Source organism: Mesoplodon bidens, assembly GCF_964165515.1.
Source record: "Mesoplodon bidens genome assembly, chromosome: 15".
In the NCBI taxonomy this organism is placed as follows: Eukaryota; Metazoa; Chordata; class Mammalia; order Artiodactyla; family Ziphiidae; genus Mesoplodon; species Mesoplodon bidens.
The window spans coordinates 24,373,734-24,388,832 of record NC_138171.1 but is presented as its reverse complement, the minus strand read 5'-3'; the positions used below and the strand labels follow the sequence as shown (position 1 = coordinate 24,388,832).

Below are 15,099 nucleotides of genomic sequence, written 5' to 3'. Positions count from 1 at the left end.
TGGTGGACAAATGTCCTGAACTCAGCTTTCCCACCTCAGAGGCACAGGCCTGACACCTGGCCGGAGTACCAAGACCCTGTCAGCCACATGGCTCAGAAGAAAAGGGAGAAAAATGAAAGAAAGAGAAAATAAAATAACATAATATAAAGTTATTAAAATAAAAAAATTTTCAAAAAAAGGAAGAAAGGAGAGAGCAACTAAACCAAAAAACAAATCCACCAATGATAACAAGCGCTAAAAACTATACTAAGAAAAAAAATGAAAAAGAAAAACGGATAGACAGAACCCTAGGACAAATGGTAAAAGCAAAGCTATACAGACAAAATCACACAAAGAAGCATACACATACACACTCACAAAAAGAGAAAAAGGAAAAAAATGTATCTTTTGGGAAGCCTGAGGTCTTCTGCCAGTGTTCAGTAGGTGTTCTGTGGGAGTTGTTCCACATGTAGATGTATTTCTGATGTATTTGTGGGGAGGGAGGTGATCTCCACATCTTACTCCTCCGCCATCTTGAAGGTCTCTCATTCTTTTTAATGGCTGTATAGTGTTCCATTCTTTGTATATACCATAATTTATTGAATCTAGCCTTCTATTATGAACATCAAGGTGGTTTCCTTTGTTTCCTCCATTACACCTCGATGTTTCAGTGAACATCCTAGAATATACATTCTAGGTATTTTGTGTCTGAGAAGGTTCATAAATTGTAAATTTCTTAAAGTAGAAATGTCAGGTAATTAATGTAAATCCAATTAAAATTTTCTAAATAATTCCCAAATTGCCATCCTCAGCATCAATTTAAGACAAAATTAAGGAAGGGTGTTGGTGAGAGTAAGGTTTTTTTCAGCTTGAAGCCTTTAGGAGTTAGAGTGGGAAATATTGCACATATGTAAGGGGTGACTTAATACGCTGAGTGCATGTGTGACAACTGCAGGGGTATTTCCTTGGTTTTAAAGCTCAGAACTCTGACTCCTCCATCAAATCCCATGTGGCATGAAAAACTCCCAAAGAGTTTCTCTGTTAAGACTTCCTTCTGCCTCTGTCCACATGACTCATTATGCCCACTTGGATTTGGGATCAATAGTATAGCACTGTTCTCTGCTGTCCATAGGCTAAAGGCTGAAACACAGTCTTTTCACTTTCGATAGACACACAGACATAGAGTCATATTCTTCTATTATAAGAAAAACTATAGCACATGCATGGCAATAAACACTCATCTTCACAGCCAGGAAAACAATACAACAGAGAGTGACAGAAGTAAGAACTCCCACCTTATCTAAAGGGGGCAGTCATAACTCCACTCTAGCCAATTGCTGCCATGAAGGAAAGTGAGCCAGGATTGCCAACTGACCTGATTTTTCAAGATAAGCTGGGTATCTAGAGGTTTTTTTTTTTAATTTCATGATTTTAAAAAATGTTGAATAAACAAAATAAGAAATGAAAGAGGAGAAATAACAACTGATACCACAGAGATATAAAAAGTCATAAGAGAATACTATGAACAGTCATATGCCAACAAATTGGACAACCTAGAAGAAACAGACAAATTTCTTGAAATATACAGCCTGCCAAGACTGAATCAAGAAGAAACAACTTGAACAGAGCAATCACTAGAAGTGAAATTGAATTTGTAATAAAAATACTCCCAGCAAACAGAAGTCCAGGACTGGATGGCTTCGTAGGGAAATTCCACCAAACATATAAAGAAGAACAAATACCTATCCTTCTCAAACTATTCCAAAAAATTGAAGAGACGGGAGCACTCCCAAATTCATTCTACGAGGCCACCATTACACTGATACCAAAACCAGACAAAGACACTACAAATAAAGAAAATTACAGGCCAATATCTTTGATGAATATAGATGCAAAAATTCTCAACAAAATATTATCAAACTGGATCCAACAATACATAAAAAGGATCATACACTGTGATCAAGCTGGATTTATTCCAGGGTCACAGGGATGGTTCTACATTCACAAATCAATCAATGTGATACACTACATTAACAAAAGGAGGGATAAAAATCACATGACCATCTCAATAGACACAAAAAACACATTTCACAAAATTTAACATCCATTCATGATAAAAACTCATCAAAGTGGGTATACAGGGAACATACCTCAACATAATAAAGGCCATTTATGACAGACCCACAGCCAACGTAATACTCAACAATGAAAAGCTGAAACCCTTCTTGCTAAATTCAGGAACAAGTATGCCCACTCACACTGTTTCTATTTAACCTAGTATTGGAAGTCCTACCCACAGCAATCAGACAAGAAAAATAAATAAAAGGTAACCAAATTGGAAGTGAAGAGGTAAAACTATCACTATTTGCAGATGACATGATACGCTATATGGAGAACGCTAAAGTCTCCACCCCAAAACTATTAGAACTAATAAATAAATTCAGCAAGATAGCAGGATACAAGATTAATATACAGAAATCTGTTGCATTTCTACATACTAATAATGAAATATCAGAAAGAGAAAGTAAAAAACAATCCTGTTTAAAATCTCAAAAAAATAAAATCCCTAGCAATAAATTTAACCAAAAAGGTAAAAGACTTATACTCTAAAAACTATAAAAACATTGATGAAGGGAACTGAAGATGATTCAAAGAAATGGAAAGATAGCCCATCATCTTAGATTGGAAGAATTAATATTGTTAAAATGGCCATACTACCCAAAGCAACCTACAGATTTAATGCAATCCCTATCAAAACACCCATGACATTTTTCACAGAACTAGAACAAATAACCCTAAAATTTATACGGAACCATAAAAGACCCTGAAATGCAAAGCAATCCTGAGAAAAAAGAACAAAGCTGGAGGTATAACCCTCTCAGACTTCAGACTATACTACAAAGCTAGAGTAATCAGAACAGTGTGGTATTGGCACAAAAACAGACACATAGATCAATGGAACAGAATACAGAGCCCAGAAATAAACCCATGCACCTATGGTCAATTAATCTACCACAAAGGAAGCAGGAATATGCAATGAAGAAAAGACGGTCTCTTCAATAAGTGGTGCTGGGAAACTGGACAGCCAAATGTAAAACAATGAGATTAGAACATTCCCTCATACCATATTCAAAAATAAACTCAAAATGGTTTAAAAACCTAAATGTAAGACCTGAAACCATAAAATTCCTAGAAGAGAACACAGGTGGAACACTCTTTGACATAACACAAAACGAAAAGACAACCTATGGAATGGTAGAAGATATTTGCAAATGATGCAACTGACATGGGGTTAATATCCAAAATATACAAACAGCTCATATAACTCAATATCAAAAAAACAAACAACCCAATCAAAAAACGGGCTGAAAACCTGAATAGACATTTCTTCAAAGAAGACATACAGATGGCTAACAGGCACATGAAAAGATGCTCAAGATCGCTAATTAGAGAAGTGCAAATCAAAACGACAATGAGATATCACTTCACACCTGTCAGAATGGCTATCATCAAAAAGACTATAAATAACAAATGTTGGAGAAGATGTGGAGAAAAGGGAACCCTCATACACTGTTGGTGGGAATGTAATTGTTTCAGCCAGTATAGAAAACAGTATGGAGGTTACTCAAAAAACTGAAAACAGAACTACCATATGATCCAGCAATTCCATTCCTGGCTATATATCCAAAGAAAATGAAAACACTAATTCAGAAACATACACCCTAATGTTCACAGCAACACTATTTATAATAGCCAAGATATGGAAGTAACCTAAGTATCTATCAACAGATGAATGGATAAAGAAGACATGGTATATATATTCAATGGAATACTACTCAGCAATAAAAAAGGATGAAATTCTGCCATTTGCAACAAAGTGGAGGGGATTAGGCTTAGTGAAATAAGTCAGTATGATATCAGCATTCTGTGTAATATCACTTATTTATAGAACCTAAAAAATAATACAAATGAATGTATATGCAAAACAGATTCACAGACATAGAAAACAAAGGGGTTTCTATATGTGGTTACCAAAGCGGGGAGGGACAAATTAGGGGTATGGGATTAACAGAAACAAACTACTATATATAAAATAGATAAGCAACAAGAATATACTGTATAGCACAGGTAATTATACCCATTCCCTTGTAATAACCTATAATGGAGTATAATCTGCAAAAATACTGAATCACTATGCTGTACACCTGAAACTAACACAATATTGTAAGTCAACAGTACTTCAAAAAAAAAATGTTGGCTCTGACTTTTTAAAGACAATCTGGTGAAAAAACTGTTAACAATGCTTGCCTCTGGGGAGGGAAAACCATTACTGGAGGAAGGACTTATTCTACACTGAATACCCTTTTGAATTTTGTACACTGGTCATGTATTTTAAAAAATAAATGAACTCTCTAAACACTGCAGGAGTCAACTATTTAATCTGCACGTGGTTGGTCTGTAGGCCTGATCTACAGGATAAAGTTCACACTCTTCTGCCCAGTACCCTAAGCCTCTTGGCTGTCTGACTTTGGCCTGACTCTTTCCCACTATATCCACTTATGTCCCCTGCATTCAGCTGCATTCTCTTGAACATGTTTTGCCTTTTCCTTCTTTGGGGCTTCTGCTATGCTGTTCCTTTCTGTGATTTGTCTTTTAAGATATAGTTCAAATACTACTAATGAATTGATCCTTCTTCCAGTATCCTGGGAGAGGCAGTAAAAAATGTAATTTCAGAGCATGGACTCAGGAGGCAAACTCCTCGGATTTGAGTTCTGGCTCTGCCAATTATACCACCATTTAAACGACCTCTGGGAAGTTACTTAAATTCTCTGGGCCTTGGCTTCCTCATCTCTGCTGTGGTGAGGATTAAATGAGTTAGAGATTCCAAAATGTTTAGAATAGTGCCTGGCAGGTAGTAAATACTCAATAAATGATAGCTAATATTGTGTAGCAGGTGGCCTATATTTCTTCATAGAACTGACATTATTATTATTATTATTATTATTTTTTGGCGGTACGTGGGCCTCTCACTGTTGTGGCCTCTCCGTTGCGGAGCACAGGCTCCAGATGAGCAAGCTCAGCAGCCATGACTCATGGGTCTAGCCGCTCCACGGCACGTGGGATCTTCCCGGACCGGGGCACGAACCCGTGTCCCCTGCATTGTCAGGCGGACTCTCAACCAATGCGCCACCAGGGAAGTCCTAATGCGCCACCAGAGAAGCCCTATTTTTTAAAAAACTTTTTTTGATGTGGACCTTTTTTTTTTTTTTTTTTTGGTACGCGGGCCTCTCACTGCTGTGGCCCCTCCCGCCGCGGAGCACAGGCTCCGGACACGCAGGCTCAGCGGCGATGGCTCACGGGCCCAGCTGCTGCCCGGCATGTGGGATCCTCCTGGACCGGGGCATGAACCCGTGTCCCCTGAATCGGCAGGCGGACTCTCAACCACTGTGCCACCAGGGAAGCCCCTGATGTGGGCCTTTTTTTTTTTTTTTTTTTTGATGTGGACCATTTTTAAAGTCTTCATTGAATTTGTTACAATATTGCTTCTGTTTTATGTTTTGGTTTTTTGGCCATGAGGCATGTGGTATCTTAGCTCCCCGACCAGGGATCGAACCCATACCCCCTACACTGGAAAGTGAAGTCTTAACCAGTGGACCACCATGGAAGTCTCCAGAACTGACATTATTTAATTTTGTCTTGTGGTACATTCTCCAACTAGACCATGAGCTCCAGAGGTCAGAACCTCTGGCTGACTCACCTGTGTCTTCAGTGCCTAGAATGGCTGGGCATAGAACAGGCACCTGGTAAAGATTTGGAATGAAATCCCCCACACATACATACACATACACACATTTCCTGTCTTTTTTCTCTGGACTGGAAATCTCACTGAGGACTGTGCCTTTTCTAGGCTCCACTGACTTCCAGAAGGACCAGCTGTTTGACCTGCACACAATACCTATTGATTAACAGAAGAAATAAAATCTCAGAGTGGAAGGTACTTCATCACGGGTTCACACAAGAAGTTCACAAAATCTGAAGTTCACAAACCATGCAATTATATTCCCAAAGCCAGAGGCAGACTTTTTATAATATCAGCCTACCTTAGGTGACAGCCACTCTCATTCACTTGGCCCTCAGTAAACAGTTATTAAATTTGGACTCTCTATCAGGCCCTTAACTAGGTTCTGGGCACACAGAGACAAAAGAGTACGTGGCTTGGTAAAAAAAGTATGTGGCTTTGGACTTCCCTGGTGGCGCAGTGGTTAAGAATCCACCTGCCAATGCAGGGGACATGGGTTCGAGCCCTGGTCCAGGAGGATCCCACATCCCACATGCCACAGAGCAACTAAGCCCGTGCACTACAACTACCGAGCCTGTGCTCTAGAGCCCGCGAGCCCCAACTACTGAGCCCATGTATCACAACTACTGAAGCCCACGCGCCTAAAGCCCATGCTCCACAACAAGAGAAGCCACCACAATGAGAAGCCCACGTGCCACAACGAAGAGTAGCCCCCGCTCACAGCAACTAGAGAAAGCCTGCATGCAGCAACGAAGACCCAAAGCAAAGCAGCCATAAATAAATAAATTTATAAATTTGTTTAAAAAAAGTATGTGGCTTAGTTACTAATGTGGATAATCATAAGGTATATGTTAAGGCTAGAAGAGCTTGTCTAATACGCTTCTTTGTGTAAAAAATGGGGAAAAGGAATATATACGTATTTTCTTGTTATGAGTAAACTAACTAAAAAAATAAACAAGAATACTAAAACACGGGATGCCTTCAGGGAGGGAGAACTGAGTGGCTAGGGAATGTGGAAGGGAGGGTTAAACTGTAAACTCTTATACCCTTTGAATTTTGAAGACTGAAAATGTCTTACTTAGTCACAAAATTAAAAGTTTTTCTTTGTAAAGGATGAGATTTTTTAAAGATGTGGTTTAGACTAAGCAGTTCTACTTTTATGTATCAACCCTAGAGAAACACTCATACAGGTGCCCAAACAGGCATGTACGTGGACGTTCCCTGTAGGGCTATTTGTAGTCATAAAACATTAGAAATCACCAGAATAGCCATCAGTAGAGGAAAGCTAAACTGTGATCCATTCACACTTGAAATCCTATGCATCAGAATGAAGCTGACCTTTACGGCGGGAGTTGGAAAGAGTTCAAGACAGACTGTTAAATGAAAAGAAAACAAAAGTATATCACAGCATAATATATATTATCCAATTTGTGTTTTAAAAACTATATACAGTTGACCCTTGAACAACATGGGTTTGAACTGCACAAGTCCACTTATACGCAGATTTTTGTCAATAGTGGATGCTACAGTACTACGCAGTCTGAGGTTGGTTGAATCCATGGATGCTGAACCTCGGATACAGAGGAACCGCATATATGGAGGGCCGACTATAAGTTATATGCAGATTTTCAACTGTGCAGAAGGCTGGCACCCCTAACCACAGCACTGTTTAAGGGTCAACTGTATTTCTTTATATACATATATATGTATGTAAATGCACAGAGAAAGACCTGGAAGGATATACCACACACTAATTACAGGGAAGGCAGTGTGACTAGGGGGCCTTAAAAAATAACAGTTTACTGGGCAAGGTGCTTCACATGAATTACCTTCTGATTCTCTTACCAACTCCATGAGGTAGGCCCCATTATTATTCCTTTTTATATTTGAAGAAACTGTAGCTGAGAGAGGCTATGTAACTTGCCTAAGTCACACTTCAAGCCCCAGACTTAAATTTGATTACTCTAGCATGGTGCTTTTTAACTTTACATACTTCTAGAGATCAATTTTAGTTATTGAAAAAAAAGATAATCCAAAGGAGCTGCCTCCAGCCTGGCAAGGGCCTAGTAGGATCCAAGCAGTGTGGTCAGTGCTGTGAGGAGGGGTCAGGGGCTTACATCCGAGGAGCTGGGCTCTTGTGAGGTCCTTAGCAACACTCCCTCCGCCAGGGCCCGGTCCACAGCCTGCCTTGCTAGCTCCTCCAGCTGCTGTTCATCCTGCAAGAGGCTCCCCCAGCCGGTGGCCATCCCGACCTGCAACAGAAGGAGACAGAAGGGCTGACAGATGGCCTGGGGCCCAGCAACTGGCAGTGTGGTACAGGGGAGTGAACACTGGCTGGCAGTTCTTTACAATTTCCATGAGCACAAAATGGAAAGCTTGACAAAGCATTTCCATTGACACTCTTTCTTTTGAGTCCTAATCCAATGACAGCCTTATTCTCACAGTAAGGAAGCGGAGGCTCAGAGATGAAATGACTTGCCCAAGGTAATGACTAGTAAAAGCTGGATTTGAACTCGGGTCTCTGGACTCCCAGCCCAATGCTTTCCATTGGAGAAAGAGGCACTAATAACATATGTGATCGTGGCAAGTTCTTTCTCCTCCCAGAGCTGCAGTTTCTCTCCCTGCGAAACAAGGGGTCTGGGGTAGACCATGGTTTCCAAACCGGCTGAATATTCTGGAGAGCTTGGAAAATAATACAGATTCCTGGGCCCTACTAGAGATTCTGATTCAAGAGGTCTGAGAAGAGGGAAGGGCTGAAGCTCTGTATTTTTAATAAATTTTCCTGGGACGGGAACTGCTGCAATATATTATTAATTTCCTTTCTAGTTCCAACAACCCATGTCGGCAGGTTTCAAATAAATTATGTGGGAGTGGGGGAAAGGAGCTCTTTGTGGAATACTATTAAATGCAAATAAGGTGAACTCCTTCCTCATACTAACCAGAGGCAAACTCACTAGCAGGAAATGATTACATTACTTGTATGGGCATCTATCATCATAGAACCAAAAGACAGAAAATATTCTTGAGAAATCATATTAGGAGGATAGAAATCATTGAAACCCAAGTGCCCAATGTAATAGGAGGAGTCCAGCTGGCTGCCAGAGACACACAGGGTGAACCAGCTCACACTTTGACACTCACTGATTTTGCAGCAGGCCCCAGGGGTGTAAGAAAATCTGGATAAAAATCTGGAAACACCAGTCATTAGAACATGGCTGCCCAGCTCAGTGGTCCCAGGAAGAGAGCTGGAGAATGACAAGTAACCTCCATCACATTCAGCTCCATCCCCCACTCCCCATGACAGAACTGGTGCTAGACCAATAATGATAGTCTGTCGGCCTCAGCACAATGTTTTGAAAGAATGAGCATGTGATTTCAAGAGGGTCCTGACAACAACCCTGTCAGGTGAGACACAGATAAGGGCAGTCATAGTAGAGAACAAAGCTCTGAGGTCAGTCAGACCTGGGTTTGAATCCATAATAATTACTTCCTTTATAAATAAGGTCACCATGTGGATTAAATGAAAAAAAAAACCTGTGTGTAGCTCCTTAGCAGTGTTTGAAGCTCTATACATGGGAGCTTCTTTTTTGGCTGTACCTACTTTACAGGTAGAAGACTTGTCAGAAGTCAACCAGCAGCCTGGTGGCAGAGCCAAGACTAGAACCTGTGACTCTGACATTAGAGCAATGGAACCCTCCATTGGCCCCCATCTCTTCACAACTCTGGGATTCTATCATCTCCGCCTGCTGTTGGGTTTTTGTTTAGCTGGCACAAACACTGATTGGCGTCTAATGCCAGGACCCTGACTGAGGATGCAAAGAAAGATAAGACAAAAATAATTACTATGAGAAGTGATAATTGGGCCCTTTGTTTTTCTCATTCTACAGTCTCAATCCTTCTTGTGGCTTTATTTCTGTTTTGCTGATGACACTGGAATCTATAACTTCACTGCAGTGCTTTTCCTGACCTTCAACGGAGAATATCCAACTGCTTACTGAGCGTCTCCATAGAACCAGAATAGAATGTGGTGTTGTCTCCCCATAAATCTGCTCCTACTCTTGATGAACCCGACCCAGGCACCCAAGCCTTGTACATACGTCTTTCCTACACCCCATTCTCCCCAAATCCTGTGGATTCTATCTCAGTATACAGTACTCTGAATTCCTTGATTTCTCTCCACCTTCACCGTTAGGAGGCGTGGTTCCGCCTACCACCATCTCTTCCCTAGGCACGAAACAGATTCGGAGTGATGTATCTTCAGGACACACCAGCTAGTCTCCCGCTTCCAGGCCTTGGCATTTGCTGTCGTCTCTCTTTGGGACAATCCCCACCGCTCACGACTTAGTTTCAGAAGCCGTCCCTGTTCCCCGCCCAGGGCTTCCTTCTACGGCCCATTAATTTTCCCTGTATCATTGGGAATAGTGTTTCTTGATCACTTCTCTAGCTCCAGCGCCTACTACTGTATTCAATGAATGTTAAATGAAAGAATGATATACTGGAGCCAGATCACCAAAAACCTTAACACTCCCACAAGAAAACCCCGGTCGGACTTAAAAGCCAAGGGCGAGGCCAATGCCTGCGTGAGGCCCGGGGCAACAACACGGTCTCCTGCCCAGGCCTGCCCCACCTCACAGCCCGCTCGCTCCCACCAGAGGCAAAGTTTGGTTCTAATCGCTTCCATTTTGTTGTTTAAAAAAAAACAAACTCCGGCTCTAGTCTCACCGGCACCGAGTGCCCGACACCAGCACAATGTGGAGTCAGGAGATCTAGGAAATCTGCAATCAAGACGCACCAGCCCCACCCCCTCACTGGACACCAGCTTCTAGGTCCCTGCCATGGGTATGAGCTGCGACATCTCCTGGTCTCCGGGGCTCCAATCTCTGACAGACCCCTCCCTCATGGCCTTCCTCCCGAAGAAACTGACCCTTGCCGGCCGCCGTTGCTGTGCCCCAACCTACTCGTTCGTCGTCCTGCCGCTCTCCGTACTCAGGCGCCCTCGCGCCTTTACCGGAGCTTCAGGGGGCGGGGCCTCTATGTGATCCAACGCGCTTGCGCGCCCCACCCCCCTTCCCGGGCAGGGCTTAAAGAGCCCCGGAGCTGGACGGTGGCTGGCAGGGGGCGGTCCGTGTGAGGGCAGCTTTGGAACAGCACCTTGGGAAGGAAGGGACGAGTCGTGTTGGGTCAGCCGGGAGCTACGGATTTGCAAAGCTAAAGCTCGTAGGGCGTCAGAACTGCTGACTTCCGACGCAAGATGGGGAAACTGATACTCAGAATGGGACAGTCACTACCTTGGGGACACACAGTTGGTGGTAGTGGGTGTGGTAACAGAGGCCCAGAGACAGAGACAGAGCCCAGCGCAGGGTCCCATAACACGTTAAAGGCTGAGCCAGTGTTGGAACCCAGCTGGGTCCCAGAAAGGAACACCCGATTTCTCCAACCCTGGGACAGCTGCAGGAAAAGACTTAATGGCAAAAGGAAAGTAATTTCATTTTTCCAGCAGTTTTAAAGTTAGGGACGTTTGAGGGTGATCCAGTGTTTTACAAAATGTCCAATATCACTTGCATCAGGATCTGGTGCAATTTTTTTTTAATGCAGATTTTTTTATCCCTACCTCCATCTCACCCCTTGGCAGCTCCCCAGTTCTTTAAGTGTTCCTTCTTTCTGGATTTTGATAGGATTCTTCTCAGTCTGAAGCACCTGATATGAATTTTAATTAAACTGAATTTATCAGTCTGGGCTCTGGGGAATTAACCATGAATAAGACAGAGCCCCGGCATTCACATCTGATTAAAAAGGTAGACAGGTAAACAGTGTTTTTCTGGGGAAGTAGGGAAGGCTTTTGGGGTCTTGAAGGACAGATAAGCATGTGTAAACAGTGAAGGAAGTAGGGGTGGAGGTTAGAGGCAGGAAAGGGGCTAGTGTACCAAGTAGCAGGAGCAGAAACAGCGAAGGCAAATAATTCTGAATGTGGCTAGTCTTGTTTTAGAGACAATGAGGAGTTTGGTGTAGATACTGAGGAGGGTCTGGGGGTTGGAGCAGGCTTTTAGGAGCTCAGTCTTTGGGAGGGGGCCTTGGATGCTAGGTTAAGAAGTTTAACATTTGTCCAATGAGTTGTCTAAGGATATTAAGGAAGAGGGAGACATGGTGTGTTAGGTGCTGGTTATAGCATGGCAAATGGTTTGTAAGTGGGGAGACCAAGGCCAGAGAGAGATCTCAGAGGTAGTTAAGGTGTGAGATGATGAGGCGGGGCCGAGCAGATGGAGAGAAGGGGACAGATTAAAGAGATATTTAGGAGAGAGAACTCCGACTGATTATAAATCAGCGGCCCAATCCAGGGTACAGGATGTTTCCAACTCCTTAAATAAAGTATGTGGGACTTCCCTGGTGGTCCAGTGGGTAAGACTGCATGCTGCCAATGCAGGCGAACCGGGCTGGATCCCTGGTCGGGGAACTAGATCCTCCTGCATGCATGCCTCAACTAAGAAGCCCACATGCCACAACTAAGAAGCCCACATGCCACAGTGAAGATCCCACTGGGCTAACAAGGAACAAAGGAAGCTATTTCTAGGGCAGCATGAAATTAAAAATAAAAAATCATGACCCAGGGTTCTCTGTGCAGGTTCTCCTCTTCCAAGATGATGTGTATCATGTGCCTATTTGTGAGATTTGGGGAGGATCCCAGACCTTAACACCCCTTTGGTTGTGTCCTCTCACATTGTGGCAGGTAAGTTATTTTCATTCCCATTTTGTAGATGTGGCAGTTGAGCCTCAGAAGTTATGTGACTTGTTCAAGGGGATCCAGTTTGTGGTGGGACTGGAAGTGAGGGGCTCTTGGCCAAAGATGTTTCCAGCAAGGCTTTGCCTTTCTTGCTCCCTCTGCCCAGATGCTTTTCCTCTAAATCTTGGCATAAGTGGCTCCTTCTTGTCATTCAGATGTTTCCTTCTCAGATGACATCCCCACCTGATCAGCCTGTATCACATTTTCCTGTGTATTTTCTACATAGCACTTATTAGTATGTGAAATTATTAATTTTATGTGTTTCCCTCCACTAGAATGTGAGCTCCATGAAAACAGGGGCAATATCTGTCTTGGTCACCACTTTACCCCCAGCACCTGGAATAGTAGATACTCAATAATATTTGCCGACTGATGGAAATAAGCTGGGGAGGGAGGAAGGGAAGGAAACCAACATTAAGTGAAAGCTTGGGATGTTTCAGGTGCTTCTCATAAACTATCTCATTTGATCCCCTCACAGCCTTTCCAGGTGGGTACTGTATCTCCATTGGGTGATAAGAAAACATGGGAAGTGAGGTCAAGTCAGTCGTTTGTTACTTTTGAGGCCATAGGCTCCTTTGAGAATCTCCATTAGACACAAACTTTTAGCAGACCATGTGGGGGAATTCAGAGACCTCTTCAGGCCTACTCCAGGATCCAAGATCAAGGAACCCAGGATTAGGGAACTTGCCCGAGGTCTTTCTGACCTCAAGCCTTTGCTGGTTCCTCCCTCCATGGCAAGGATAGATTCCCTTTAGTGGACATCAGGGAAGCTGCTGAAGATTTTGGAGCAGGGCGAGTGTATGATGTCTTGAGCCTTTGATGTCTCCGACCTGAGTTCAAATTCTGACTCCACAAACTATCAGTGTGACTATGGGCAAGACTTCTCACCTCTCTGAATCCCACTTCCCTCACTTTCAAAATGGAATCTGTTTTTCGGTTTTTTTCTAACAATAACTAATCTTTATTTGATCTGCTCGTTAAGTGCCGGGTACTTGGCTGCTGGCTTTACAGTTGTTATCTCACTTTCACCACAGACCTATGAGGTGAGTACTGTTATCATGTCCACGTTACAGCTGGGGACTGGAGGCTTGAAGAAATGCCCTGACTTGCCGAAGATCATGCAGCTTTACACTCTTAGCCATTGTGCACCTACACACGTACCTTGGGATGTGCCACGAGCTCAGGCTTCCCAAAGCTGACTTCTGAATCCATTGCAAACTCTGTTGGGTTTGTGGGAACATTTGAGTCTAAATTAGTTTAAGAAAAAGGCAAGGAGGGCTGCACTGCAGTGTGAGTGGAGGCCAATCTCTTTGTATGTTGCCTTTCCCCCTGTAAGGGCCTCTGGCCAAGCCTAGACTGGGCCTCTTGACTGGGACATCTGTGTTGTCCCAGGGTCTGCATTGCACGGAGGTCTGCATTTGTGCACGTGGCTGCTCTCTTTTTAGCAATGACATCACTCTGCCTGGAATTATGAGGCTGTCTCCACACCTGGCTGGGGCCACTTCTTGGCCGTTCAGAGTGGAATTCCTGTGTCTTCCAGCCCCTACCTACCACAGGCCTGGCCGAGCCATGCTGCTCAGGAAATGCCTTTGGAATCAAAGAGAGGACTCGTCCATGTGTTGAGGATTTACTGTGTGCCAGGCCTATCCCGGACACTTTACATGTGTTATCTCATTTACACGCCCCAGTAAGCCTGGGAGGGAGAAGTTACTGTCTCTGTTTTACTGAGGAGAAACAGACTCAGTTGGCCTTTGCCTTAGGCCCACTTCGGGTGATTGATGGCACCAGCACTGACTCTAGGGCCTGTGTGCTCATCGTGCACGATGAATTCTTGAGGCTGTGGGCTGATAAAGGGGAGACATTCCTCAGCACCCAGGATCCTCAGAGACTTTCTATCAACAAGCTTCTAGTCCAGCTCTCATTTCATCCATGAGGAAACAGGAACCCAGAAAGGAGCGATGACTTACTTATAGCCCCTCTTTTCCGCTTACTACTTATCCATTGGTTTAAAAAAAACCTATTTATTTATTTATTTATTTGTTTATTTATTTATTGGCTGCATTGGGTCTTAGTTGCAGCACACAGGATCTTTCATTGCGGCGCTCGGACTCTTCATTGTGGTGCATGGGCTTCTTTCTAGTTGTGGCTTGGGAGCTCCAGAGCGTGTGGGCTCTCTAGTTGTGGTGCACGGGCTCTCTAGTTGTGGCTTGCGGGCTCCAGAGGGCATGGGCTCTGTAGTTGTGGCACGTCGGCTCATATTTGCAGTGCAAGGGCTTAGTTGCTCTGTGGCATGTGGGATCTTAGTTCCCTAACCAGGGATCGAACTGGCATCCCCTGCATTGCAAGACAGATTCTTTTTTTTAAAATTTTTTTTATTTTTGGCTGTGTTGGGTCTTCGTTGTGGTGCACGGGCTTCTCATTGTGGTGTCTTCTCTTGTTGTGGAGCACGGGCTCTAGGCACATGGGCTTCAGTAGTTGTGACACATGGGCTCAGTAGTTGTGGCTCGCGGGCTCTAGAGCACAGGCTCAGTAGTTGTGGCTC

At 43.5% G+C, this 15,099-nt stretch overlaps 2 protein-coding genes across 4 annotated transcripts in view; one reads left to right on the top strand and one right to left on the bottom strand.

Annotated features, from left to right (window-relative positions):
- The window catches only part of GSS (glutathione synthetase), a 34,095-nt gene extending 23,289 nt beyond the window's left edge, over window positions 1-10,806 (bottom strand). Inside the window, exons 1-2 of one of the 3 annotated variants that reach the window (XM_081255601.1) lie at window positions 10,738-10,806; window positions 7,897-8,031 (exon numbers count right to left, since the gene is read on the bottom strand). In XM_081255601.1, the coding sequence (XP_081111727.1) occupies window positions 7,897-8,025 (129 nt within the window). In that variant the 5' untranslated portion in view covers window positions 8,026-8,031; window positions 10,738-10,806. Of the gene's footprint in view, window positions 1-7,896; window positions 8,032-10,501; window positions 10,638-10,703 lie in introns of those variants that run through there. The other 2 variants (XM_081255602.1, XM_081255603.1) reach the window with 2 other exon arrangements.
- Window positions 10,807-12,420: 1,614 nt separating this feature from the next.
- The window catches only part of MYH7B (myosin heavy chain 7B), a 39,975-nt gene continuing 37,296 nt past the window's right edge, over window positions 12,421-15,099 (top strand). The window contains exon 1 of the mRNA XM_081256774.1: window positions 12,421-12,503. The gene's annotated coding sequence lies outside the window, so the exon portion shown is untranslated. The remainder of the gene's footprint in view (window positions 12,504-15,099) is intronic.